This window comes from Oncorhynchus kisutch, linkage group LG15 (assembly GCF_002021735.2).
Source record: "Oncorhynchus kisutch isolate 150728-3 linkage group LG15, Okis_V2, whole genome shotgun sequence".
Taxonomy (NCBI): Eukaryota; Metazoa; Chordata; class Actinopteri; order Salmoniformes; family Salmonidae; genus Oncorhynchus; species Oncorhynchus kisutch.
The window spans coordinates 15,000,782-15,028,432 of record NC_034188.2 but is presented as its reverse complement, the minus strand read 5'-3'; the positions used below and the strand labels follow the sequence as shown (position 1 = coordinate 15,028,432).

Below are 27,651 nucleotides of genomic sequence, written 5' to 3'. Positions count from 1 at the left end.
TACTACCTCCACTGTAAAACACACACACCAGATACTACCTCTACTGTAAAACACACACCAGATACTACCTCCACTGTAAAACACATACCAGATACTACCTCTCCAGTAAAACACACACCAGATACTACCTCCACTGTAAAACACATACCAGATACTACCTCCACTGTAAAACACATACCAGATACTACCTCTCCAGTAAAACACACACCAGATACTACCTCCACAGTAAAACACACACCAGATACTACCTCCACTGTAAAACACACACCAGATACGACCTCTTCAGTAAAACACACACCAGATACTACCTCTACTGTAAAACACACACCAGATACTACCTCTCCAGTAAAACACATACCAGATACGACCTCTCCAGTATAACACACACCAGATACTACCTCTACTGACTAAGACCACCAGATACGACCTCTCCAGTAAAACACACACCGGATACTACCTCTACTGACTCTAAGACCACCAGACAATGAAAGACACCAGACAATGTTGACTGTTTTGGGAATAATTTATTCTTAACGCAAGATTCTCATGTAAGGCAAAGTCATCTACATAAACATTCACCATTTAAAAAATGTTTCATGTTCTCTCCTTCAAGGAATGAGGGTATTAAAAAGAAAATAGCAATCAAATCATATTCATTCAGGATTAAAACACTCAAACAGGAAGAAATGTTGCAAGCATAGGAACAATATTACATGAAATTAAACATGACATTTTCATTGTCATCGTCTTTCAAAATGCATTCAATTTGTTGTCATAGGATTCATCCTAAGAAAAACAGGCAGTAGCTGTTTGCACAACAGTAGCTGTTGTGCAAACATAACAGAGAGGACGGTTCAAACTTCAGCATCGTACAGTGGGGGGTTGACAGGGGGGTGGGGGGACACTGTAGCTTACTGGCTTCCATTGGTCTAGGTAGCCATGACTGATATGGCGTAGATAGAGAGTCATTTGATATGGTGTTTTAGGATTTATGGTGTAGGGAATAAGGGGTGGTTTGACTAGAGGTTTGTTGTGGAGGAGGGATGGAGGGAGGCAGGAGAAGTACCTTGCAGAGGTAAGAGGTTAAAGTGCCCAGGAGAGAGCGTGTATGCATGCATGTGTGTCGTCTACAGCAGAACGCCTGAGATCTGAGTGCATATTCTGTGTGTCGTCTTTGAGCAGGAGTTTGTGTTCCACAAGAAGCATTATCTACAGTACAGCGCCTGAGATTTATAGAACATACACCGTTTACAGGGCAGAGCACAGCCCTGGGAGGGGCTAGGTCAGGTGTGGGAGCACAAAAAGATAAGAGGTTATCATATAATGCTACCATGGGTCAGGAGGTATGGGGGTTGGGGCTGGACAGCAGGAGTGCAAAGGTTAAGGAGAGAGAGAAGGATTAAGGTGGTAAGGGCAGATGGAGGGATAGTGTGTTAGGTGAGACTGGGTCAGTGGTTTAGACTCAGGGGTCAAAGGTTAGGTTAAGATGAAAGGGACTTTGCGTTAAGGGTTAGGAGGCCAAGGGTAAGGGTCAGAGCAGGTAAGGGTCAAAGGTAAATGTCAGGGGTCAGACGTTATGTGAGCATGTCCCACAAGCAGCAGCAGCAGAGAGCCGTCCAACAGGCAGTCAGACACGTGTCGCCTGAATCATCTCTTCTCCTCTCCTCCACCACGTACACTAGAGAGAGGAGAAAGAGAGGTAGACATTCACTTAAAGTTAAACCTTTACAACTGCCAGTAAAACATGTTTTATTGTCACAAACACCGGAAAAGTGCAGTAAAATGTGTTATTTTACAGGGTCAGCCATATAGTATGATTAATAGACCTGCTCAAGGGTACAGACAGATTTTTCACCTTGTTGGCTTGGGAATTCAGACCAACAACCTTTAAGTTACTGGCCCAACTCTAACCGCTAGGCTACCTGCCACCTTTGGAATACTCACGTGACAGACACGTCGGCCTAACAACCTACTCTTCTTGTTATCTTTGGTACATTTGCTGTTAGTCATTCATGTGTACACACACACACACAAAACTTCTGAAGGCTGCCATCTTGAATGAGTGAGGTAAGCTATGTGTTACCTGAGTGACAAGGTACTGCCGCAGTAGAAAGGGACTGCTCTCTAGCAACAGTTGCCAGGCAGTAAGTTATGCTGCATTCATAACCAAGTGGGAAGATAGTATTTACCAAGTACAACTAGAAAAAATCTATTTGAATGGCCCTCCAACTGGTAATTACTAGTGTGAAACTCATCTATCATCCTGAACTCCCACTTCTCCAACATTCTGACCTCTGACGTCATCTATTAAGGAAATGACCTTGATAAACAGCAGTTCTCGGCAGTTTAGTGCAACAAAAATGTATTTATAAAAAGCAATCTATTAATGTTTTTTTTAACACTATAATTTGTTTACAAGCGTGATAGCTGTACTTTAGTTTATGGCTTAGGCAAATTGTTGGCCATTAGCCAATCAGTGTTTCTCAAGTTCAAAGCACAGAAATGCATCCAACTAGTATTTACGACTTCACAACTAGTACATTTCCACCTCCCACTTGGTTTGAATGCAGCATTAACCTCCCATTGCCTGGTTTCTTAAAGGGGCAGTCCACTATTCACCGCTGAGAGGGTCTTATACAGATAAACAAACAAAGGGCAGTCTGGAAAGTTCACTTCCTGCTTTAACTCCTTTAAAACAATGCCCCTTTAATCATGGTATGACCAGGACAAAATAGTTGATTCAAGCAGAAACTGATCTGGCTATAATGTGATTAGCTTCAACATAAAAAACCTTCCACTTTAAGAACACACACCAGGATACTGATATAAAAAGGACAATATAAAACAGCCTCGTTAATCTTTTACTTTCGCCGCTATCAAAATAAATTACCTTGATGTAGGGAAATTGACCTTTGAATAGCCTAATACTTGCCAATCCTAATACTTGCCAATCCTAATAGCAGAGGTAATGGAAACTTACTGAATGAAAGACGATTGTGTTAGAATTAGGGTTGCAAAGGGAGGGTGTATTACTGGAAACATTCAGATTTTACCAGCAAACTACCAGAATTTTGGTATCTTTCAAAGATGTTACATGACATCTATCTAGTGACCCTTTTGGGTACTTATCTGTAATTATCTCTGGCCCTCTGTGAGGGTTTATCACACGTAAAATATATGAAATCATTAAATACGAGGATTTTAAAATAAATTGAATGACAAAAGCTGTAAAACATTACCCTACATTTAACCAACGTGGATCAATTCAGGCTTATGTAGCAAAATTTGAAAATGTGTTTTTCACGTGAAATAAATAGCTAGAAAATTGTATATCATACACTACATTTGAGGAACATTGGGAAAGTAATTCTGTTTTGAAAGTTGATAAACTTGTAACCTCACTTTTGAGAAAATGGACCTTGAATGTTTTGGTACTACTACTGGAGAGCTCTTTGTCTACACCCATTCCGCATCGTTCACACCTTCTTAAGCTTTATCCCCGCCCAGCTCTTTAAGGATTTACATGTGAGGCCATGTACTAAACAACCAAAGATTTCATGACTAAAGGCTGGTTTATACTAGGGGTGTGTTCGTAAATCCAATCTGGAGCACCAACGTTTGCTCAGAGTGTGCTCCAGGCGTTCGTAACTCAGAGCGTTTTGCTCTCGGAGCATTCAGAATGCACACTGGACACTCTGGCAAAGGAGTAGGGTTGATCTGAGCGTTCTAACCTAACAACAACAGTCAAGCACCCAAGCTAACGTTGGCTAGCTACTTCCAGACACAAATGAAGGAACAGCTCACTCTGCCCATTTTACTCGCCTTAGCAGAGCTGATTAGGCTGTTTTTATGATATCCAGAGCATTGGTGACTGCAACTGTGCTGCTGGCAACAATTTAATCATGCTTTTTTACTGACACCAGCCATATTCAGCGGGTGTTAAGCGTTTGTAAATTCGTCAGTTATTCTGCGCTCTGGAATCGGAGTACATAGCCAGAGCGAATTTACCAGCTACATCTATCGACAGTTGTCGCAGCGACATCGTTAACATTCTATTCAAATTGGTACTTGCGTAATGGAGTCTAATGTAGCTAGCTATGAACCATAATCCCATCTCATAACATTACTACCCTGCATGAATCTGCAGGTAGCTAACTAACCAGGTTCAATGTTAGCTAGCTAGCTATAACTAGCAATGCAAATGGCTCTGAGACACAAATAATATTACTAGCTAGCGAGCCAGCCAGGTAACATTAGCTAAATATCTAGCAGTACGCTTTAACTGAAATGAAAATGACTTTGACAAAATTAGAAACGTGTAATATCTGAAAATGTAGCAAGCTAGACTATCTTACCCGTATACATGGATGGACGCTTCTCCCTCTCTGTCACAGTTGCCTTAGTTTGAAGATGTAATCAGGAGACAGGTGGTTTACACAACAGCCTTCTGTGCGTTCTCTTTTTGACTCCGTCTGCATATTTGCAATCAAAAGCCTGAATTTTCTCCATCTCCTTAGCTATCCTTCTCTAATTCCACCGGGCATTCAACTGATTTCAAAACCCAGTCCTCCAGAAAGTGGAGACCAACATGTTTGCAGTTCTACTACATGATATCTTTCAAAAAATATGCGTTAGAAAGGATTACCTACACATATTGACCAACTCATGTTATAGACAGAAGCGCCCTACATGGCAGACCAATCCGAACTCATATCTTGGAATGTCCAGCCCAACCATTATCTCAGCCAATCATGGCTAGCTGGAAGGTCTTTTTCAGTGGCTAAACCAACTAGGCTCGTAATTTAACAATTGTATTCGTATTTACAGATGCATACAAGTTTGTTATTAAGGCACATGAAAGTTCACATGTTCCAGAAGTCATTTCTGCCCCCAAAAAAAAAAAAAAAAAGAGTTTATATTTAAACGCCTGGTTTCCTCAAATGAGTCGCAAATATTAACTATCAACTTAGTGAATACCATATGTGTTAAGTATGAGGGTTTCAGCATGAAATATCCTTTATCTTTTTACACACCTATTCATTTGACTACGTCAGTATGTCCTTGGCATCAATGCTTTGGCATCAAACTGGTGTATACAAATGTATAAAAACCTGTTTTTGCTTTGTCATTATGTGGTACTGTGATGTCATTATGGGGTACTGTGATGTCATTATGGGGTATTGTGTGTAGATTGAGGGGGAAAAAATGTACATAATTTTTAGAATGGGGCTGTAAAGTAACAAAATGTGGAAAAAGTCAAGGGGTCTGAATACTTTCCGAAGGCACTATATGAATACATTTTTTGAAAACATATTCAAGTATAAATTACCAAATCGATGATAGATTGCCATAGATGTTCTGTTAATTACCTAAATTACTGAAGATTCTGGTAAATTACTGGTAGCTTTTCAGCCCTAGTCAGAACTGTCTGAACCACTGGTTCCCAGTGAATGTACTGGATTCACCAAGTCAAGGGCCTGAAATACCTCATCTGATTAATCTAGTCAAGGGCCTTAAGTAGCTCATCTGATTCACCTAGTCAAGGGCCTGAAGTAGCTCATCTGATTCACCTAGTCAAGGCCTGAAGTAGCTCATCTGATTCACCTAGTCAAGGGCCTGAAGTAGCTCATTTGATTAATCTAGTCAAGGGCCTGAAGTAGCTCATCTGATTCACCTAGTCAAGGGCCTGAAGTATCTCATCTGATTCACCAAGTCAAGGGCCTGAAGTAGCTCATCTGATTCACCTAGTCAAGGGCCTGAAGTATCTCATCTTATTCACCAAGTCAAGGGCCTGAAGTAGCTCATCTGATTCACCTAGTCAAGGGCCTGACGTATCTCACCTGATTCACCAAGTCAAGGGCCTGAAGTAGCTCACCTGATTCACCAAGTCAAGGGCCTGAAGTAGCTCACCTGATTCACCTAGTCAAGGGCCTGAAGTAGCTCATCTGATTCACCTAGTCAAGGGCCTGAAGTAGCTCATCTGATTAATCTAGTCAAGGGCCTGAAGTAGCTCATCTGATTAATCTAGTCAAGGGCCTGAAGTAGCTCACCTGATTCACCTAGTCAAGGGCCTGAAGTAGCTCATCTGATTCACCTAGTCAATGGCTCGATGACTAGTTGAATCAGGTGTGCTAGCTATAGAAAATATCAAATACTTGGAACGGCTTGGGGTCCCCAAGGAGAGGTTTGAGAACCACTGGTATAAACAACATTGTTCCCAAAGCACATCCAGTCTCTTTGCATACCAAGTAGTCAAGGCAAACAATATCCTATCCTACCCTCTCCACCCCTCCCTTTCTCCCTCTCCTCTTCCTCCCATCACCTTCTCGTGCTTATCTTCCTCCCCTCCCTTCCTCACTCCTCTTCTCCCCTCTCTTCACTTCCTCCCCTCCTTCCCCCTCTTTCTCACCTGTGTTTTTGGGTGCCTCTCCATACATGGGTCCTGGGGGTGGTCCTCCCTGCCATCCAAACTGAGGCTGTCCTGGGTACGCCCCCTGGTAGGGGCCTGCTTGTCCCTGGCCAGGGTAGGGTCCAGGAGGGCCCCCAGGGCCACCAGGGTAGTTGGGGTAGGCCGGGTTTTGAGGAGGGAATCCACCAGGCTGCTCCATGTTGACGGGGTAGCCCTGGGGAGGGTATCCCTGCTGAGGATAGCCCTGCGCAGGGTAACCGGGGGCCGTGGGGCCTGGGCCCTGGTACGGAGGAGGCTGCTCAAAATTCATCTGCTAGACAACAGAGACACCTGGAGAAAGAGAGGGGAAAGGAGGAGAGGGAGAGCTAATTTGAATGTAACTGAACTGAGAGAGAATGAGGAAGGACCATTTATGAAAGTAAATGGAAAAAAAGGAGAGATTGGAGGAGGAGAGGGACAAACAAAAGTATTGTTGCAGTTTCACAGCCCTGCAAAGTCAACACAGGACGGAGATAAGAGTCCCAGTAGTCAGTGGTTGTCATGGCCAGGAGTCCCTAGAAGTCCCATTAGCCAGTGGTTGTCATGGCACGGAGGCCTTAGGAGTCCCATTAGCCAGCGGTTGTCATGGCCAGGAGTCCCTAGAAGTCCCATTAGCCAGTGGTTGTCATGGCACGGAGGCCTTAGGAGTCCCATTAGCCAGCGGTTGGCCAGGAGTCCATAGTTAAAGACATTCTGAAAAGAGGCCCTTGGTGATTTAACTGTTGCCACGACAACACACGTTTCTAGAACATAAAAGGTTCCCCCCACAGAGAGCTATGAACTAGGTCAGGGCTGGTCAACCCTACTCCTGAACAGCTACAGGCAGTGCAGGCTTTTGTGCCAGAAGGTCTGGAGCAAAGCTCTCCAGTAGTAGAGGTTAATAACCAGGTTAATAACCTTAGTATCACTGGTGTATCACCGGTTTCCCTGTGTAAGTCATCCGCATGGCCAGGGGCCATTGTCCCTCCAAGTTGTATTATTGGAATGTGACAAGGCAACGGTGGGCATTAGGACCATACAAAGCCTGAGTGCATCGTGACTCACACCCCTGAACCTGAAATGGAGTGGCCTAGCCTCTCTGCTCTCTACCCAGCTAACACACACACACACACACACACACACACACACACACACACACAGAGTAAGGAGACACTAAAACACAGTAAACGGAGTAAATAATACACACTGTAAAACAATGAAGTAGCTACTGGCTGTGACTACTAGCTGTGTGTGAGCGAGCGGACTCAAGAAATAAAAAGTCTATGTAACAAGGTAGACGTACATGTAAAACATTCTGCTGGTTTAGATTGTCGGCCTAGAAGACCATTAAGCCCTACGCTGGGTCTGTTGAGTAGTGAAACACTGCCTCTCCCCCATCAGCTGGGAATGCCACAGCACAACAAACTGCGGGACAGAAAGGAATTGGGTACTGTCCCTCCATCCCTCGCTGGGCTATTTTCACACACACAGTGTTTGCTGTAAATACCTAAAGCCGAGCGTCAGTCAGTCCCTCCCTTCCTCCCTCCCACCCCCACTCCCTCCCACTCACAACCTGGAGAACATCACCTGACCAGATCATCTCTGGGTCATTTCTAGGTTTTCATGTGTATCTGAGTTATTGGCGTTCAAGCAGGTAGAAATCTGTCCGGTATGACGTAGCACCATGATAAAGTCTCTCACTACACTGGAAGTCAATAGGAATATGACTTTCAGATGTAAAAAGTCTATCATACATGTCAGATTTCAATACTGGCTGGTTGTCTTCTCGAGAATGAGCCATTCATCATATTTTTTTACGATATTCCTATCTCAAGAAAGTTTTCATTTAACAGAGGGTCTAACATTTCTCCTGTCCGTCTGCCTCTTCAGTCCAGGGTGCATTGCATGGTGCAGTTGCCAAGGTCAAACTCCACTCTGAGGCACATTAATCTGCAGGTTGAACATGGTGAGATTGTAGACTCATAAATGTTTTACAGCTAACTAGCTTCTTTACATGCTGACAGTCTTCGGTATTATTGTGTGTAGTTACTACCTAACTAGCTAGTGACAGAGGACGCATGGACCTCCTATTAGAGACAGGCCTTTTGTTAAGTAAATCAGGTGATAAATGAGGTTCTAGGGAGGCTGGAGTGGGTCAGATGATTATCCAAAACACAGGGCCCTAGCGGTCTACTAAGAACATGCTAGAAAACCACAAATTCCAAATTGAGACCAGTCAGATCAAGAGGAATATTTTCTTTACATTTTTAACCTGGCATAACTTGACTTCCTCTAATCTGTATGTTGTGAGTAGTCCTACTATTCCTGTAATCTGTGTGTTTTGAATAGTCCTACTATTCCTGTAATCTGTGTGTTGTGAGTAGTCCTAATATTCCTGTAATCTGTATGTTGTGAGTAGTCCTACTATTCCTGTAATCTGTGTGTTGTGAGTAGTCCTAATATTCCTGTAATCTGTATGTTGTGAGTAGTCCTAATATTCCTGTAATCTGTGTGTTGTGAGTAGTCCTAATCTTCCTGTAATCTGTGTGTTGTGAGTAGTCCTAATCTTCCTGTAATCTGTGTGTTGTGAGTAGTCCTAATCTTCGCCTGCTGAAAATATGAATAATCACCACACATTCTGTGTGTGACCTGATGTGACCTGAAGGGTTATTAAACCCGGCAGATAGCCTAGTGGTTAGAGCGTTGGGCCAGTAACCGAAAGGTTGCTAGATCTAAATCTGTCATTCTGCCCCTGAACAAGGCAGTTAACCCACTGTTGCTAGGCCGTCATTAACTGACTTAAATAAAGTTAAATAAAAACATCACCTGTACACACTTTTTACCTACCATCTGTTGTCGAGTTGTGTGTGTAATAGAGGTTGACCACACACACACACACACACAGTAGGATTGTCAAACAAAGGTATTGTACTGAATTCAAAAACCACTAAAACTACAACTGATCTGGAAGCCTGGCTAACTCAGGAGACAGGTAACATCACTAAAACTACAGCTGATCTGTAACTCAGGAGACAGGAAACATCACTAAAACTACAGCTGATCTGGAAGCCTAGCTAACTCAGGAGACAGGTAACATCACTAAAACTACAGCTAATCTGGGAGCCTAGCTAACTCAGGAGACAGGTAACATCACTAAAACTACAGCTGATCTGTAACTCAGGAGACAGGTAACATCACTAAAACTACAGCTGAACTGTAGGTAGATGTATTGTATTATCTACCTGACTATTCCCCATGTGAGCTCATTAGCTAACACAACACACTCACATATACATTACCGTTCAAAAGTTTGGGGTCACTTAGAAATGTCAACAGTGAAGAGGCAACTCCGGGATGCTGGTCTTCATGGCAAAATTCCTCTATCCAGTGTGTGTTCTTAAGCCAATCTGTTATTTTCATTGGCCAGTCTGAGATATGGCTTTTTCTTTGCAACTCTGCCTAGAAGGCCAGCATCCCAGAGTCGCCTCTTCACTGTTGACGTTGAGACTGGTGTTTTGCGGGTACTATTTAATGAAGCTGCCAGTTGAGGACTTGTGAGGCATCTGTTTCTCAAACTAGACACACTAATGTACTTGTCCTCTTGCTCAGTTGTGCACCGGGGCCTCCCACTCCTCTTTCTATTCTGGTTAGAGCCTGTTTGCACTGTTCTGTGAAGGGAGTAGTACACAGCCTTGTACGAGATCTTCAATTTCTTGGCAATTTCTCGCATGGAATAGCCTTCATTTCTCAAAACAAAAATAGACTGACGGGTTTCAGAAGAAAGGTCTTTGGCCATTTTGTGCCTGTAATCGAACCCACAGATGCTGATGCTCCAGATACTCAACTAGTCTAAAGAAGGCCAGTTTTATTGCTTCTTTAAATCAGGACAACAGTTTTCAGCTGTGCTAACATAATTGCAAAATGGTTTTCTAATGATCAATTAGCCTTTTAAAATGATAAACTTGGATTAGCTAACACAACGTGCCATTGGAACACAGGAGTGATGGTTGCTGATAATGGGCCTCCGTACGCCTATGTAGATATTCCATAAAAATCTGCCGTTTACAGCTACAATAGTCATTTACAACAGTAACAATGTATACACTGTATTTCTGATCAATTTGATGTTATTTTAAATTGACAATTTATTTATTTTCTTTCAAAAACAAGGACATTTTTAAGTGACCCCAAACTTTGGAACGGTAGTGTATACTCATAGAAACTGGCATCTAAAACAACACCACATGACCCCTCTAACCTCCTTCTCCCTGATCCATATTATAGTCATCAGGCAAAACGGACCTCACCTGTTCCTGGCTCACCTGTCACCTGGAAAATCCTGCACCACATTGACTCATTTTCCCCAGTGAAAAGCTAGAGTTTGCCTCTGTTATCTCTCCATTCAACCCACCCTTTACATAAATATAATTGAATGACTTGGTAGTGGTACAAACAGCTAGGTCTTCAGTTGCACAGTTTTAGGTTGAACCAAGTAAAAGTCACGGACGATTAGTAAAGCTCAAACCAAGGATCGAAACAGCTGAACAGACAAAAAAATTGTTTCAACAGTATTGAAAACATTTCCAAATATCCCAAATACCCCAAATACCGAATACCATACAGTTTTATAGAGAGTGATCTCAGTATAAAACTGAAATCTGAAAAACAAAGACCCAACTGTGGGAGAGAGACTTCTGCACAACTGAAGACCCTTTTTCAATATCGTTGAATCTATTTCTTGGAAATTTTTCAACACATTTGAATATTCATAGCTACTTAAGTAAATACCTGCAGTCAACAATACGTTAGCAGATAAAGCAGATGACATTATGAAGATTACCCAGAACAGCTGAGCCAGTCATGTGTTTGTTTGTAAATAGCCCAACAGGATTAAGAGGGAGCAGGTGTGTCCAGCTGTGTGTTGACAGAAGCCACGTTTTCTATTGTAAGTCAGCAGGGTTTTTTTGCTTCAATATTTCGAGAATAAACTTAAAATGTAATTTCGAAAATAAAGTCAAAATTTGTAGAATAAAGTCAATTTTTTTTAAATGAAGTCACAGGTATATTTGAAGATTAAAGTATGGGGTAACTGCATGTCTCCCTGTCCCTTTCTGTGTGCTCACCACCGATGAAATGCCTCAGTTAGAAGACTGGTGAAACTATACTTTAGAATTGGCTTTAGTAAGAAGGAACTCCTTGCTGTTTTAGCACATAATAACCATATTATTATAATCATCAGGACCTGGAAGAGGTTGTGCCACAGATTATTTTCAGAAGGAGAAACCATGGTTACATATGTAGGTGTGTGTATGTATTCAGGTTGTGCGTATGCAGGTGTGTGTGGGTGGTTAAAAGTAGGGGCAAAACCAGCAAATGGCCATTAATCTAATACACTTGTTCAAACAGGCGTCACTGTGCACTAATGCTTATCAATTTAACGATCTAATAACTCATTCAAACAGGCGTCACTGCTCACTCACGCTTATCAATCTAATAATCTACTAACCAAGTTTCCCACTGTCAATTTCAGACTATAGGCAAACACTGTCAATTTCAGACTATAGGCAAACACTGTAACTTGTGTGCTTTATGAGCACAAACAAACAATGTTCTTGTCACTGAAAAACCTGTGTTTCAGACATAAGGAAGTGGATGGCGGTAAATGTTCTACTTTTAAACTCGGACAAAACAGAGATGCTTGTTCTAGGTCCCAAGAAACAAAGGGATCTGCTGTCGGGTCTTACAATTAATCTTGATGGTTGTACAGTCGTCTCAAATAAAACTGTGAAGGACCTCGGCGTTACTCTGGACCCTGATTTCTCTTTTGACAAACATATCAAGACTGTTTCAAGGATAGCTTTTTCCATCTACATAACATTGCAAACATCAGAAACGTTATGTCCAAAAATGATGCAGAAAAATGTATCCATGCTTTTGTCACTTCTAGGTTAGACTACTGCAATGCTCTACTCTCCAGCTACCCGGATAAAGCACTAAATAAACTTCAGTTAGTGCTAAACAAGGCTGCTAGAATCCTGACTAGAACTAAAAAAAAATTATCATATTACTCCAGTGCTAGCCTCTCTACACTGGCTTCCTGTTAAGGCAAGGGCTGATTTAAAGGTTTTACTGCTAACCTACAAAGCATTACATGGGCTATGTTTCCGATATTGTTCCTAGAATTTCTAAGCAAACAGCTGAAGGCAGGGCTTTCTCCTATAGAGCAAAATTTTTATGGAGTGGTCTGCCTATTCATGTGAGAGACGCAGACTCGGTCTCGACCTTTCATCTCTTCAGTAGGTCCTATGATTGAGTGTAGTCTGGCCCAAACCCTATTACAGGGGCTGAGTCACTGGCTTACTGGTGCTCTTCCATGCCATCCCTAGGAGGGGTGCGCCACTTGAGTGTGTTGAGTCACTGACTTGATCTTTCTGTCCGGTTTGGCGCCCCCCCCTTGGGTTGTGCCGTGGGAGAGATCTCTGTGGGCTATACTCGGTCTCAGGATAGAGTAAGTTGGTGATTGAAGATATCCCTCTAGTGGTGTGGGGGATGTGCTTTGGCAAAGTGGGTGGGGTTATATCCTGCCTGGTTGGCCCTCTCCAGGGGTATCGCCGGACGGGGCCACAGTGTCTCTTGACCCCTCCTGTCTCAGCCTCCAGTATTTATGCTGCAATAGTTTGTGTCGGGGGCTAGGGTCAGTCTGTTATATCTGGAGTATTTCACCTGTCTTATCCGGTGTCCTGTGTGAATTTAGGTATGTACACTCTCTCGCTCACTCCCCCTCTCCCTCGATGACTCCTTGTTGTCCCCAGTCCACCTGGTCGTGCTGCTGCTCCAGTTTCAACTGTTCTGCTTGCGCCTATGGAACCCTGACCTGTTCACCGGACGTGCTACCTGTCCCAGACCTGCTGTTTTCAACTCTCTAGAGACAACAGGAGCGGTAGAGATACTCTGAATGATCGGCTATGAAGTGACATTTACTCCTGAGGTGCTGACCTGTTGCACCCTCTACAACCACTGTGATTATTATTATTCGACCATGCTGGTCATTTATGAACATTTGAACATCTTGGCCATGTTCTGTTATAATCTCCACCCGGCACAGCCAGAAGAGGACTGGCCACCCCACATAGCCTGGTTCCTCTCTAGGTTTCTTCCTAGGTATTGGCCTTTCTAGGGAGTTTTTCCTAGCCACCGTGCTTCTACACCTGCATTGCTTGCTGTTTGGGGTTTTAGGCTGGGTTTCTGTACAGCACTTTGAGATATCAGCTGATGTACGAAGGGCTATATAAATAAATTTGATTTGATTTGAAAAGTACAGGAGAAAATAGGCAACACATCAGTCGGAGCGCTGTCTGCTGACAGAATGCCAGTTCCTGAATTCTCATCCGTAACTGAAGCACAACATTAGTGTAACGGCTGTCGGTGGAAGGAGGTGAGGACCAATGCGCAGCGTTTGTACGTGTTCATCTTTTTAATAAAGTAAACTGAACACTGAATAACAAAACAACCGGAACAGTTCTGTCTGGTGGAGACACACAAAGACTGGAAACAACCGGAACAGTTCTGTCTGGTGCAGACACACAAAGACTGGAAACAACCGGAACAGTTCTGTCTGGTGCAGACACACAAAGACTGGAAACAACCGGAACAGTTCTGTCTGGTGGAGACACACAAAGACTGGAAACAACCGGAACAGTTCTGTCTGGTGGAGACACACAAAGACTGGAAACAACCGGAACAGTTCTGTCTGGTGGAGACACACAAAGACTGGAAACAACCGGAACAGTTCTGTCTGGTGCAGACACACAAAGACTGGAAACAACCGGAACAGTTCTGTCTGGTGGAGACACACAAAGACTGGAAACAACCGGAACAGTTCTGTCTGGTGGAGACACACAAAGACTGGAAACAACCGGAACAGTTCTGTCTGGTGGAGACACACAAAGACTGAAAACAACCGGAACAGTTCTGTCTGGTGTAGACACACAAAGACTGAAAACAACCACCCACAAAACACAATGGAAAACAGGCTACCTAAATATGGTTCTCAATCAGGGACAACGATTGACAGCTGCCTCTGATTGAGAACCATACCATGCCAAACATAGAAAATCATAGAAAAACTAACAGACAACCCACCCACCCAACTCACGCCCTGACCATACTAAAACAAAAGACAAAACAAAGGGACTTAGGTCAGAACATGACAATTAGTCTGATGCCAAGCTAAAATTACAATAAGAAGCATTTTACATCTGTGTTTACAAAACACAGCAACATATTTCTTACGCGTTTAATCCTTTTTTCCTGCATTAATGAGACCCCTGAGTTTAACTTGCTAGTTAATCTAAGTAAGTGGCTGAACTAATCTGAATGAATATGGTGACTTCATATTGTGTTAACTTTCTGCCGTGTTGGCAAAGTCAAAGCTCTTTAGATTAGTTATTTGTACAGCTGCCACCATCTTGATTTCCTTGCATTTTTTTCTCCCCTCCCCTCATCTCCGAGCAGAGCACAAGCCCGTTGCCCTAGCGACTACACACAGACAGTGTGTAGCCTACACATGCTTCTCCTGTCCTCATGCTGTTCTTCCTTCAGACAAGCATGCATCAAAACTTTGTTCATTTGCACAATGTCTCTCGTTCACATTCGCTTGTAAATGTCCAAACTCACCAAAAATGACATTCAGTAGCTCCTACCTATACATGTAAACTCAGCAAAAAAAGAAACGTCCTCTCACTGTCAACTGCGTTTAGTTTCAGCAAATTTAACATGTGGAAATATTTGTCTGAACATAACAAGATTCAACAACAGACATAAACTGAACAAGTTCCACAGACATGTGATTAACAGAAATTGAATAACGTGTCCCTGAACAAAGGGGGGTCAAAATCAAAAGTAGCAGTCAGTATGTGGTGTGGCCACCAGCTGCATTAAGTACTGAAGTGCATCTCATCCTCGTGGACTGCACCAGATTTGCCAGTTCTTGCTGTGAGATGTTACCCCACTCTTCCACCAAGGTGTAACGGATGTGAAACAACTAGCTTAGTTAGCGGTGGTACGCGCTAAATAGTGTTTCAATCGGTGACGTCACTTGCTCTGAGACCTTGAAGTAGTGGTTCCCCTTGCTCTGCAAGATCCGTGGCTTTTGTGTAGCGATGGGTAACGATGCTTCGAGGGTGACTGTTATTGATGTGTGCAGAGGGTCCCTGGTTCGCGCCCGGGTATGGGCGAGGGGACGGTCTAAAGTTATACTGTTACAAAGGCACATGCAAGTTCCCAGACATTTCTGGGGGGAATGGCCCTAGCCCTCACCCTCCGATTCAACAGGTCTCAGAAGTGCTCAATGGAATTGAGATCCGGGATCTTCACTGGCCACGGCAGAACACTGTCATTCCTGTCTTGCGGGAAATCACGCACAGAACGAGCAGTATGGCTGGTGGCATTGTCATGCTGGAGGGTCCTGTCAGGATGAGACTGCAGGAAAGGTACTACATGACGGAGGATATCTTCCCTGTAACGCACAGCGTTGAGATTGCCTGCAATGACAACAAGCTCAGTCTGATGATGCTGTGACACACCGCCCCAGACCATGACGGACCTTACACCTCCAAATCGATCCCGCTCCAGAGTACAGGCCTCGGTGTAACGCTCATTCCTTCGACGATAAACGCAAATCTGACCATCACCCCTGGTGAGACAAAACCGCAACAAAAAGATCACTTTTTGCCAGTCCTGTCTGGTCCAGCAACGGTGGGTTTGTGCTCATGGGCAACATTGTTGCCGGTTATTTCTGGTGAGGACCTGCCTTACAGTAGGCCTACAGGCCCTCAGTCCAGCCTCTCTCAGCCTATTGTGGAAGTCTGAGCACTGATGGAGGGATTGTGCGTTTCTGTTATAACTCGGGCAGTTGTTGTTGCCATCCTGTACCTGTCCCGCAGGTGTGATGTTCGGATGTACCGATCCTGTGCAGGTGTTGTTACACGTGGTCTGTCACTGCGAGGATGATCAGCTGTCCGTCCTGTCTCACTGTAGCGCTGTCTTAGGCGTCTCAAAGTACAAACATTGCAATTTATTGCCCTGGCCACATCTGCAGTCCTCATGCCTCCTTGCAGCATGCCTAAGGCATGTTCATGCAGATGAGCAGGGACCTCGGGCATCTTTCTTTTGGTGTTTTTCAGAGTCAGTAGAAAGGCATCTTTAGTGTCCTAAGTTTTCATAACTTTGACCTTAATTGCCTACCGTCTGCAAGCTGTTAGTGTCTTAAAAATCGTTCCACTGGTGCATGTTCATTAACTGTGTATGGTTCATTGAACAAGCATGAGAAACAGTGTTTAAACCCTTTACAATGAAGATCTGTGAAGTTATTTGGATTTTTACAAATTATCTTTGAAAGACAGGGTCCTGAAAAAGAGACGTTTCATTTTTTGCTGAGTTTATAACTTTATGAGCGGGATTGCCTGTCTTTGCAATTTGTTTATTTTAGTTTGTGCTCATTAGCATATGTAGTTAGCAGCCTCCATTGAAATGCGCTATTACTTGTGCTTATTTTATTAGCATTCTGGTAGACGCCCAATGCAATTTTTTTCCCTCTTTTAGCACCCCCTTGTGTACTAAACCGGTAATAGCATATATCTTGGTATGACAGAAGGACAGTATGACGACATACTGGATACAGCCCAACCCTAATGTATGGTTCCAGGATTACACTTTGAGTGTATGGTTCCAGTATATGGTGAGAGAATGGAACATACTTCTCTAACACAATAAGATCCCATTCCTAAATGAGTAAATGTCCAGGGTTATAATAGTGAACTAGGTCTAGTAGAACCACAGCCGGCTGGGGCATAGATCACACTAATCAAGAGATGACTGTTGAAATGGAAAGAACTGGGATGATATTTCAACATTGTGCGGTTGATAGTCTAAAATACGCTCTCAATTAGGTCGATTTTTCCTGCCACGTCCTTTATAGGCTAAATTTAAAAGGCTTCGCTGTGTAATAGTCTATTATCAGGCGTCTCTGCAGCTTTGTTGGAGGGTCTCATGTTAGCCTACAGTGTTGTTGCATTGATGACATATTAATGGAACAAAACACTTTACTCGCATCTTCGGCTTTATAAACAACTAACTGCTTGGTACCATTCTTTTCTACAGCGTCGTATATAGATAGACCTATTGTTGATTTGCTACGATAGCTTAACATTTTTAAAGTGGCCTAAATAAAAATAAGTCATTGTATCACGAATTCTATCATAGCTAATGATACATCCGACACGACTTTCTCCCTTTCACATTCAATAGTGGCAATTTATCTCAAAAAGTATTGTTGGATACAATGCTTCCGGAGAAACAGACCACTGCGTGCTCGCTACAAGACAATGATGGAATAATACAACACCTGCACAGGGCCACAGCCCAAGAACAACGATGTCGGGTTGCAATTGTCCAACAGTCCGCAACTTCGAGTTAGGCAATGTTCACAGACATATGGTGCTCAATAAAATAATATCACCTACCTTAAGAGAAATGATATCCCTTATCAACAGACAGTCAAGCTCCTCTTCAAAAAAAAACTATTCGGCGTGATCTAAATTGCTAATTTCTTGTCCTTTTTTTACCGCACTGAATGACCACCTCGTCTTAAAACTCAGTGCGTATCTCTCGGTTGTGTGGGAACCGTGACGTCATCCCGATGGTGGTGCGAGGGGTTTGCATAGGGAAAGCACATTTCACTGGTTGACTGTGGTGAATTGTCGTTGTTTCACGGACCAATCAGGGCGAAGAGCGGTGAGAGTCTAGTGAATGGGACTCATGGAAAGTGGTGACCACTGATCATCTGACTTGCTTGGTCATTCATTATACATCACAGAAAGATGTGACGAAATACACAGAAATAGGACAGTGAATGTGTCTTATAAATTGAGCAAGCCTTACTTATCCTTATCTAGCTTCTTTGATTGATTCATATTTATATATTTTTAACTGTATAAAAATGTCAATTTAACTAATACAGAGTCAACAAAACTTATAAAACTCTACAAAAAAAACAGACGTGAAATTGTGTTTATACAGCATAAATAGACCGAAGATAAAACTAGTGCTTTTTAGGCTACCACGTCATAGGTCCTGACATGGCCCCTCCCACCCATAATACTGTATCCATTAATCACATGATTTCATGATTTTGTGAATGGGTTTGATATAATGAACAACAGAGTAGACTTATTCCCTGGTGTGGGACACAGAACATTTCCATTACAGATGCAACTCCTTCTTTCCACCAGCAGAGGTCAGTCTTCACTCACTTACTCTCCTCAGCTCCTGTACCAGTATTTTCTCTAGTGCCTAGCCCCTAGCACAATCTCTACTCTAGCTCCATAACCCCTAGCATTATATTTACTCTAGTTCCTAGCCCCTACCACTATCTCTACTCTAGCTCCTAGCCCCAAGCACTATCTCTACTTTAGCTCCTAACCCCTCGCACTATCTCTACTCTAGCTCCTAGCCCCGAGCACTATCTCTACTCTAGCCCCTAGCACTATCTCTACTCTAACCCCTACCACTATCTCTACTCTAGCTCCTAGCCCCGAGCACTATCTCTACTCTAGCCCCTAGCACTATCTCTACTCTAGCCCCTAGCACTATCTCTACTCTAGCTCCTAGCACTATCTCTACTCTAGCTCCGATCCCTATCTCTACTCTAGGTCCTAGCTCCTATCCCTATCTCTACTCTAGGTCCTAGCTCCTATCCCTATCTCTACTCTAGCTCCTATCCCTATCTCTACTCTAGGTCCTAGCTCCTATCCCTATCTCTACTCTAGCTCCTATCCTTATCTCTACTCTAGGTCCTAGCTCCTATCCCTATCTCTACTCTAGCTCCTATCCCTATCTCTACTCTAGGTCCTAGCTCCTATCCCTATCTCTACTCTAGGTCCTAGCTCCTATCCCTATCTCTACTCTAGCTCCTATCCCTATCTCTACTCTAGGTCCTAGCTCCTATCCCTATCTCTAGGTCCTAGCTCCTATCCCTATCTCTACTCTAGGTCCTAGCTCCTATCCCTATCTCTACTCTAGCTCCTATCCCTATCTCTACTCTAGCTCCTATCCCTATCTCTACTCTAGGTCCTAGCTCCTATCCCTATCTCTACTCTAGCTCCTATCCCTATCTCTACTCCAGGTCCTAGCTCCTATCCCCATCTCTACTCTAGCTCCTATCCCTATCTCTACTCTAGCTCCTATCCCTATCTCTACTCTAGGTCCTAGCTCCTATCCCTATCTCTACTCTAGCTCCTATCCATATCTCTACTCTAGGTCCTAGCTCCTATCCCTATCTCTACTCTAGCTCCTATCCCTATCTCTACTCTAGCTCCTATCCCTATCTCTACTCTGGCTCCTAGCACCAACTCTACTCAGCAGCCCTGTTGTCAGTGGTCCATAGATACACAAGTGTTCTAATCCAAACCCTTAAGCAGCACATTCACTAGATAACAGGCGGATTCATCTGCACTGGAGGTGACCACGTACTATAATACTTTATGACAGAAGTGACATTGTATTACGTGAAACACCATGCCCCTCACCAGATCAACACCATGCCCCTCACCAGATCAACACCATGCCCCTCACCAGATCAACACAATGCCCCTCACCAGATCAACCCACATGACATACTGTATAAGAGCATTATAGAACTTTACAACATTACTGTAGCAATCCACCCTTCGTCTTGCTATTTACTTTGTTCTTTTTTAACTTATTTAACCAGGAAATGCCTTTTTACAGAAGCTTAGGAAGCTCTTCTGCAAGGGCCATCTGTTCTTTCGTGAGAGTCAAACAACATCGGCCTACATTATTTCTCAATGGTCTACATAGTTTACAAAATAATCTGTTTTCGTAATTAGTCTCAAGGTTTTTGACCCATTTTGCTATGAATATTTGTGTTCCTCTGGTTTATTACATGATGCAATGCAATCGCAACATACCTAAGTTATTGCTTTGTCTAGAGATAGGATCCATTTGATGTGAAATATCCATATTTAGTGAGCTTGGTGTCTGTCTCAATACTGTCTGTTAAAATCTAGTTTCTTCCCAAAGCCACTGAATGAGACTGGGCAAGCAGCACTAATAACACCCAAGCCTATATATTTCTACCCAGGCAGACTCAGCTTGTATCCCAAATGGCACCCTACTGCCTGTAGTGTACTACTTCTGAGGGCCCATAGGGCTTTGGTCAAAGGTAGTGCCCTATGTAGAGAATAGGGTGCTCTTTGGAACAAACCCTAGTGATCAATTGGTCCGAAAGAGAACGTGGGACAGCAGAGTCATAGAAGTAAACTATTAGATACTCTTACAGGGGAACATGCTGATGTGTGTGTGTGTGTGTGCTACTTGAGCAGCTGTTTCTCCTTTCGCCATGGCGACTCAGTGGCATCAACATTGAGTGTGTGCGTGTCTGTGTGTACCGGGAAGATGTACGAAAATAGCACCTCACCCAATCCGACCCTACAGGCAACTGGAGCAGGGTAGGGGTGTGAGAGGGGTCAGAGAGGTGAAGTCGCTATGGAAAAGGTCAATGGGACACATATTTACTTTCGCTCAGAACATAGTTTCTGTGTGTGTGTGTGTGTGTGTGTGTGTGTGTGTGTGTGTGTGTGTGTGTGTGTGTGTGTGTGTGTGTGTGTGTGTGTGTGTGTGTGTGTGTGTAAATATGTATCTATTTTTGGTATTGTCCACAACAACTATTTCACTATTAACAGTTGTACAGTAGACCACCCGTTCTGTCAAAATAAAAACAGGATCATGTTGGCAGTTGGTTAGAGACACCCTGTTTGTTTATCTCTGTCTGCATGCCCTCTGATAAAGTTAGCCTTATCAGTGATCTCATAGTGTTGACAAAACAAGATGACTATTGTACTAGTTCAGCTCTGTCCCATAGGTCTCATCTTGTCATCCCATGTAAGTAGACAGTACATAACCTTTGAAGACAACTGATATGAGTGTATCATACTGTACCTGTACCTTTTCACATGAGCTGTTTTCTGGGCCTACGCGGCGTCATGTGGGTGTGTGTATGTTGTGTGTGTCTCGTGTGTGTCCTCCTGTACCTTGTGGGTGTGAGCTGTAGGGTTACATTTTTAGTTTAGAGTACGTGCGTGTCGTGAGCTAGCTACATAAATAGATATAGAGTGAATGTCAGAGTTACCTTGACTGAGTCATGCATGCAGTCACCGTGAAGGTTCAGATATCCTGTCTGTTTGAGAGTATGTGTGTGTGTGTGTGTGTGCGTGTGTGAGAGAGAGAGAGAGTGTATGTTCTGTAAATTCTAGGGAGTTTTTCCTAGCCACCGTGCTTCTACACCTGCATTGCTTGCTGTTTGGGGTTTTAGGCTGGGTTTCTGGACAGCACTTTGAGATATCAGCTGATGTACGAAGGGCTATATAAATAAATTTGATTTGATTTTGATATGTGAGTGTGTGAGATGTTTACCGACCCTAAGCACACTGCCAAGACAATGTCCTTGAGTGGCCCAGCCAGAGCCCGGATTTGAACCCGATCGAACATCTCTGGAGAGACCTGAAAATAGCTGTGCAGCGACGCTCCCCATCCAACCTGACAGAGTTTGAGAGGATTTGCAGAGAAGAATGGGTGAAACTCCCCAAACACAGGTGTGCAAAGCTTGTAGTGTCATACCCAAGAAGACTTGTAGCATCATACCCAAGAAGACTTGTAGTGTCATACCCAAGAAGACTTGTAGTGTCATACCCAAGAAGACTTGTAGCGTCCTACCCAAGAAGACTTGTAGTGTCATACCCAAGAAGACTTGTAGCGTCCTACCCAAGAAGACTTGTAGTGTCATACCCAAGAAGACTTGTAGTGTCATACCCAAGAAGACTTGTAGCGTCCTACCCAAGAAGACTTGTAGCGTCATACCCAAGTAGACTTGTAGCGTCATACCCAAGAAGACTTGTAGCGTCATACCCAAGAAGACTTGTAGCGTCATACCCAAGAAGACTTGTAGCGTCCTACCCAAGAAGACTTGTAGTGTCATACCCAAGAAGACTTGTAGCGTCATACCCAAGAAGACTTGTAGCGTCATACCCAAGAAGACTTGTAGTGTCATACCCAAGAAGACTTGTAGCGTCATACCCAAGAAGACTTGTAGCGTCATACCCAAGAAGACTTGTAGTGTCATACCCAAGAAGACTTGTAGCGTCATACCCAAGAAGACTTGTAGCGTCATACCCAAGAAGACTTGTAGTGTCATACCCAAGAAGACTTGATGCTGTAATTGCTGCCAACAGTGCTTCAACTAAGTACTGAGTAAAGGGTCTGTTTACTTTTGTAAATATTATATTTTTTATTTTCATTTTTTAAATAAATTAGCAAAAAAGAATGTTTTTGCTTTGTCATTATGGGGTATTGTGTGTAGACTGATGACTGGAAAAACGATTTTATACATTTTAGAATAAGGCTGTAATGAACTAAATGTGGAAAAAGTCAAGGGGTCTGAATACTTTCCGAATGCACTGTATATTAAAATTCCGCACACATCCGCAGCTTGGACCGTGAATACGATCTCTGCGAACGTTGGGAACATTGCCTTTAATAGGAGCATTGTCAACAGTGTAATGTGCTTCTCTACAGCACGACATGGATTGAATCCCCGTCTCAACCAATGAGACACAGAGTTACACACATCATCTTACTACCACACCTCATTTAGTCTGCACTGCTGTCAAGATGGATCATTGTCATCAACATCAAAACACTGCAACATTTTAGTGATTGATCACGTACTACACAGTTCATTCTTTTGCTTGGTTGGTTAGTTAGGTAGTGTGTGTTGTCTCAGGATAGGTCAGTGGGTCCATGGGAAAGAAACAGCTGTACACTACAACCTGACCCATGAGGACCTGACTGACACTGACACTGGCACACTCTGGCGCACACACACACACATATTCCAACCAATATCACTCCACAGTCTTGCAGGGATCTGTGTCTACTACCATGGTATCATGGACCTGTATCATGCTGTATGTGGAGGCTAGCCTGGTCTAGACCTGTTTCGTGAATAATAATGAATGAGAAAGTTACAAATATCATACCCCCAGGACATGCTAACCTCTCACCATTACAATAACAGGGGAGGTTAGCATTTTTGGGGGTGTGTAAACTTTGTCACTCATCATTATTCACAATTCATCAGGACTATCCTGTGTTTAAGTATTTAGAAACATATTCTATTCTTATTTACAATAAAAATGACTCCAAAATGATACAATACATTATTTACCATAAATATTTATTGGGCACAAAATAATCTGAAACAAAACAATGTCACAGCCGTCTTCCTGGAAGGAATAAGTGGACCAAAGTGCAGCGTGGTGAGCGTACATTTTCCTTTTATTTATAGAAAATGTAGCCAAGGAAACGACCGTGACGCTTAACTTCGGCTATAACGCCTCTAACAAAGTCAACTAGAAAGAAGGCTGCCTAAGTATGAGTCCCAATCAGAGACAACGACAGACAGCTGTCCCTGATTGAGAACCATACCCGGCCAAAACAAAGAAATACAAAAACATAGAAAATAGAACATAGAATGCCCCCCCGAATCACACCCTGAACAAACCAAAACAGAGACATAAAAAGGCTCTCTCAGGTCAGGGCGTGACAAACAAACAGCAAATGCATCCAAGAAGTCACAAGCTTGATGTAGTCATTGAGTGCTATGAATATGGGACCAAATACTTAAATGTTTATTACTTTAATACACATAAGTGAATTTGTCCCAATACTTTTGGTCCCCTAAAATGTGAGGACTATGTACAAAAAGTTCTGTAATTTCTAAAGGGTTCACCCTCAAATTACAGCTGACTGAACTTTAATCATAGTCATTGTATAATTTCAAATGATATAATGTTCTGGGGTATGGAGCCAAAACAAGAACAAAATGTTTGACTGGTGAGCTTAATGTTGCTCATTTCAGTGGTTTCTGAGTCCCGCAATAAGAGTTTAGATCTGTGTAACTCTACACAGTTGTGTTCTGTGAGTGTCACTGAGTATGCTGAGTATGCTGTGAATCAGCTGATTGGCTGATTCACCATTTCATGGGATTTACAACCCATAGGTCAGGCTGTACAGTGCATATAATTACACCCCCAATGCAATTCTGAATTCAAATACATCCATTTTTGGGGGGGAGGGTCAAATTAAATAACAATTGTTTTTGTTTAATTTATATAACAACATTCCAAACATGATCTAGTCCAATTGTGGCATGATTCCACAATTTGTATCCGTTTGCATTAGTTTCAATTTCAGACTTTAATTTTGAAGGCGAACTGCCGATTCCACTAATAATTTATTTTATTGTTTTTATTAACAACAAATAACAAAATATGCAGTCATACTTTACAACACAGTGTACAAAAAAAAGACTAACTTCATACACAAGGGTATACACATTTAAACAAAAACACACACGGGTATACACATTTAAACAAAAACACACACGGGTATACACATTTAAACAAAAACACACGGGTATACACATTTAAACAAAAACACACGGGTATACACATTTAAACAAAAACACACAAGGGTATACACATTTAAACAAAAACACACAAGGGTATACACATTTAAACAAAAACACACAAGGGTATACACATTTAAACAAAAACACACACGGGAATACAGGCATTTAGGGTTTGCTTTGGTTTCCTTTTTTTATGGAGCACAGTTACATTTTTAAAAAGTAATACTCTTGGCTTTTCTTTAGCCTACTTGCATTTATGTATAAAACATTTATCAATCATACAAAATCGATAGTGTAGACTGTTCTGATCCTGATGATGAAATAAAAGTTAAACATCCATTTCGTCAAGCTGTACCCTAGACCTAGTTCATCAACAAAAAATGAGCAAGATCTGTCCCAAAAATCTTAGTACAAATCATTTAAAAAAACACATTTTCATCAATATATATTTTAAATATTGACAGTACCTGATTAACTGGATAAATGAAGTTAATCATTTTAAAAGACACCACTTTCCAATGAATGTTATTAAATGTAGAATTCCAGTATACGTTTGCAGGAGTAAAAGCAGACTTGATAAGACCTGGGGCCTGTTGCACAAAACTAGGATAAGGGATTAAGCCAGGATATCTTGGTGATCCTGGCTCAATTGATCCGTAATCCGGTTGCACTAAAGATGGATAGGGGGCAGGAGGATATGTTATGGTATAAATTACCATGGAGATTTATTCTGTGGAGCTAGCCTGCTCCAGACCAGGCTAAATTCCAGGATCTATTTAATCTCATCCCTAATGTCAGTCAGCAGTCACCACAAATGGAAACCAATAGTTATTTCACTGCTCACTATACATTGTTATCACATATAACGAGACCCACTGTTATTATTTAAACGTTTGTGATCATTAATTTTGGATAAAAAATGATTTTTAGATGTTGCTATCATTAGATAATTTACAGTTTCCCATAGACTATAAGGCTATATATAAAATATTAGGGCCACAGAGGTGAAAAAAACACAAGTCATAATATTGTAACCAGTTGTTTTAAAGGAGGACAGTTGTTAAAATGACAGATGTGGGGCATTTCGTGAAATTGTACTTCAGTATGGTTTCATAAACAAAGACATGCTGATGTGCCAGAATATTAAGTATCACATTGTCATAAGTATCAAAACTGTAAAAACAATATGTAGCTTTTCTGCAGAAAGAACCAGCCTCATAAATTTATGACTTTATCCTTTTTCTTCAGTGTGGCCCTAGTACTCTGTCATATTAACAAATACACATTCCATATGAATATAAAAACACAATGTGTAACATTATGTTCCTTTATTGAATAAGGACAAAACAAAGCAGGTAAACCATCAGCTCCTTTCGAAACTGAAGTCACAGTGACTCTACAAGATGGAAAGCACAGAATCCAAGCATATTATACAAAATGATACATACACATTCAAAGGTCTGTATATAACACACCCTGCATGTCTGCACACTAAAATAAATGCAGGACAAATCCATACACATCAACTGAACAGACAAATGAATGGATGCAGTAGCCTCCCTGCAGCCTTGTATTACACACAGTATACCGCACAAACATCATAAGAGGCCAAATTCGTCAAAAAACGAACCCAAAAAAAACCAAATTCCTCTGCCACCGCAGGACATATTTAACCAAAATTGAAAGCACACATACTAACTAAAATAATTCAACACATATTGGTCCCTCAGCAGCCGACCACTGTCGTCATCAGGGAAGATTGCCGGATTGTCCCAGTCCATGGCTGGTGGCACTCTGGGGGCCCTCTCCTTCCTCAGGCAGGCCACATTGTGGAGGACAACACAAGCCACAGTAATATCACATGCCCTAACAGGGCTGACCCTTAATTTGTGAAGGCAGTGAAAGCGTGCCTTCAGGAGGCCAAAGGTCATTTCAACTCTGGCCCTGGTCCTGGCATGGGCATGGTTGTAGGCCTGCTGTGCTTCCTGGGGGTCTGTGAAAGGTGTCAGGAGAAAAGGCTGGCAGCCATACCCCCTGTCTCCCAGCAACACACCAGAGAATTCACCTGTCAACACAAAATCTCATCATTACTACCTCAAACACAGTGATATTCTTGACACAGCCATGATGGTTATAAATAGGGGTTGTGTGGCTTACCTTGTGATAGGCACTGATAGATTTCAGAGGCCCGAAAGATTCTGGAGTCATGGACTGAGCCAGGCCATTTTGCCACAACATTGCTGATCACACAGTCAGCATTGCAGACCATCTGAAATCATAAGATGAGGAATATTACACCAATCAATGCACATCACTGGCAATGCAGAGTGTTCGTCAATGGACAATATCAAAAAGTTATGTTCACCTGAACATTAATGCTGTGAAAAGATTTCCTATTCACAAAAATCGGCCTCATGGGCACCTGAGGGGGCTTTTATCCTTATGTGTGTGCAGTCCACTGCACCAATGACATTGGGGAAACCTGTCACACAAAGTAATGAGTATCCTACTATGTGTTAACAGTTGTCCTGTAATTTGTAGATCCTCTTACCTGCAATCCTATAGAACTCCTCTTTGATGTCACAGAGTCTTCTGTGGCCAGGGAAGGAGATGAAGACATCTGCTAATGCTTTGATAGCCAGACACACACTCCTTATTGTGCGGCAAATTGTGGCCT

General features: G+C 42.5%; 1 protein-coding gene across 1 annotated transcript; it reads right to left on the bottom strand.

Moving 5' to 3' along the window:
* Window positions 1–504: 504 nt before the first annotated feature.
* On the bottom strand, window positions 505–18,154 carry LOC109879770 (cysteine-rich and transmembrane domain-containing protein 1). The gene is made up of 3 exons (XM_020471936.2): window positions 17,950–18,154; window positions 6,410–6,739; window positions 505–1,678 (listed from the first exon to the last, which is right to left on the bottom strand). The coding sequence occupies exons 2-3, from the start codon at window positions 6,717–6,719 to the stop codon at window positions 1,575–1,577; spliced, it is 414 nt and encodes a 137-aa protein (XP_020327525.1). The 5' UTR covers window positions 6,720–6,739; window positions 17,950–18,154; the 3' UTR covers window positions 505–1,574.
* Window positions 18,155–27,651: the final 9,497 nt, after the last annotated feature.

Bases quoted from the DNA above. Each gene is read 5' to 3' on its own strand.
- LOC109879770 (XM_020471936.2), bottom strand. From the start codon at position 6,719: ATGAATTTTGAGCAGCCTCCTCCGTACCAGGGCCCAGGCCCCACGGCC. The intron at 1,679-6,409 runs GTGAGAAAGAGG...TCCTCTCTCTAG, and splicing joins AGAGGCACCCAAAAACACAG to TGTACGTGGTGGAGGAGAGG.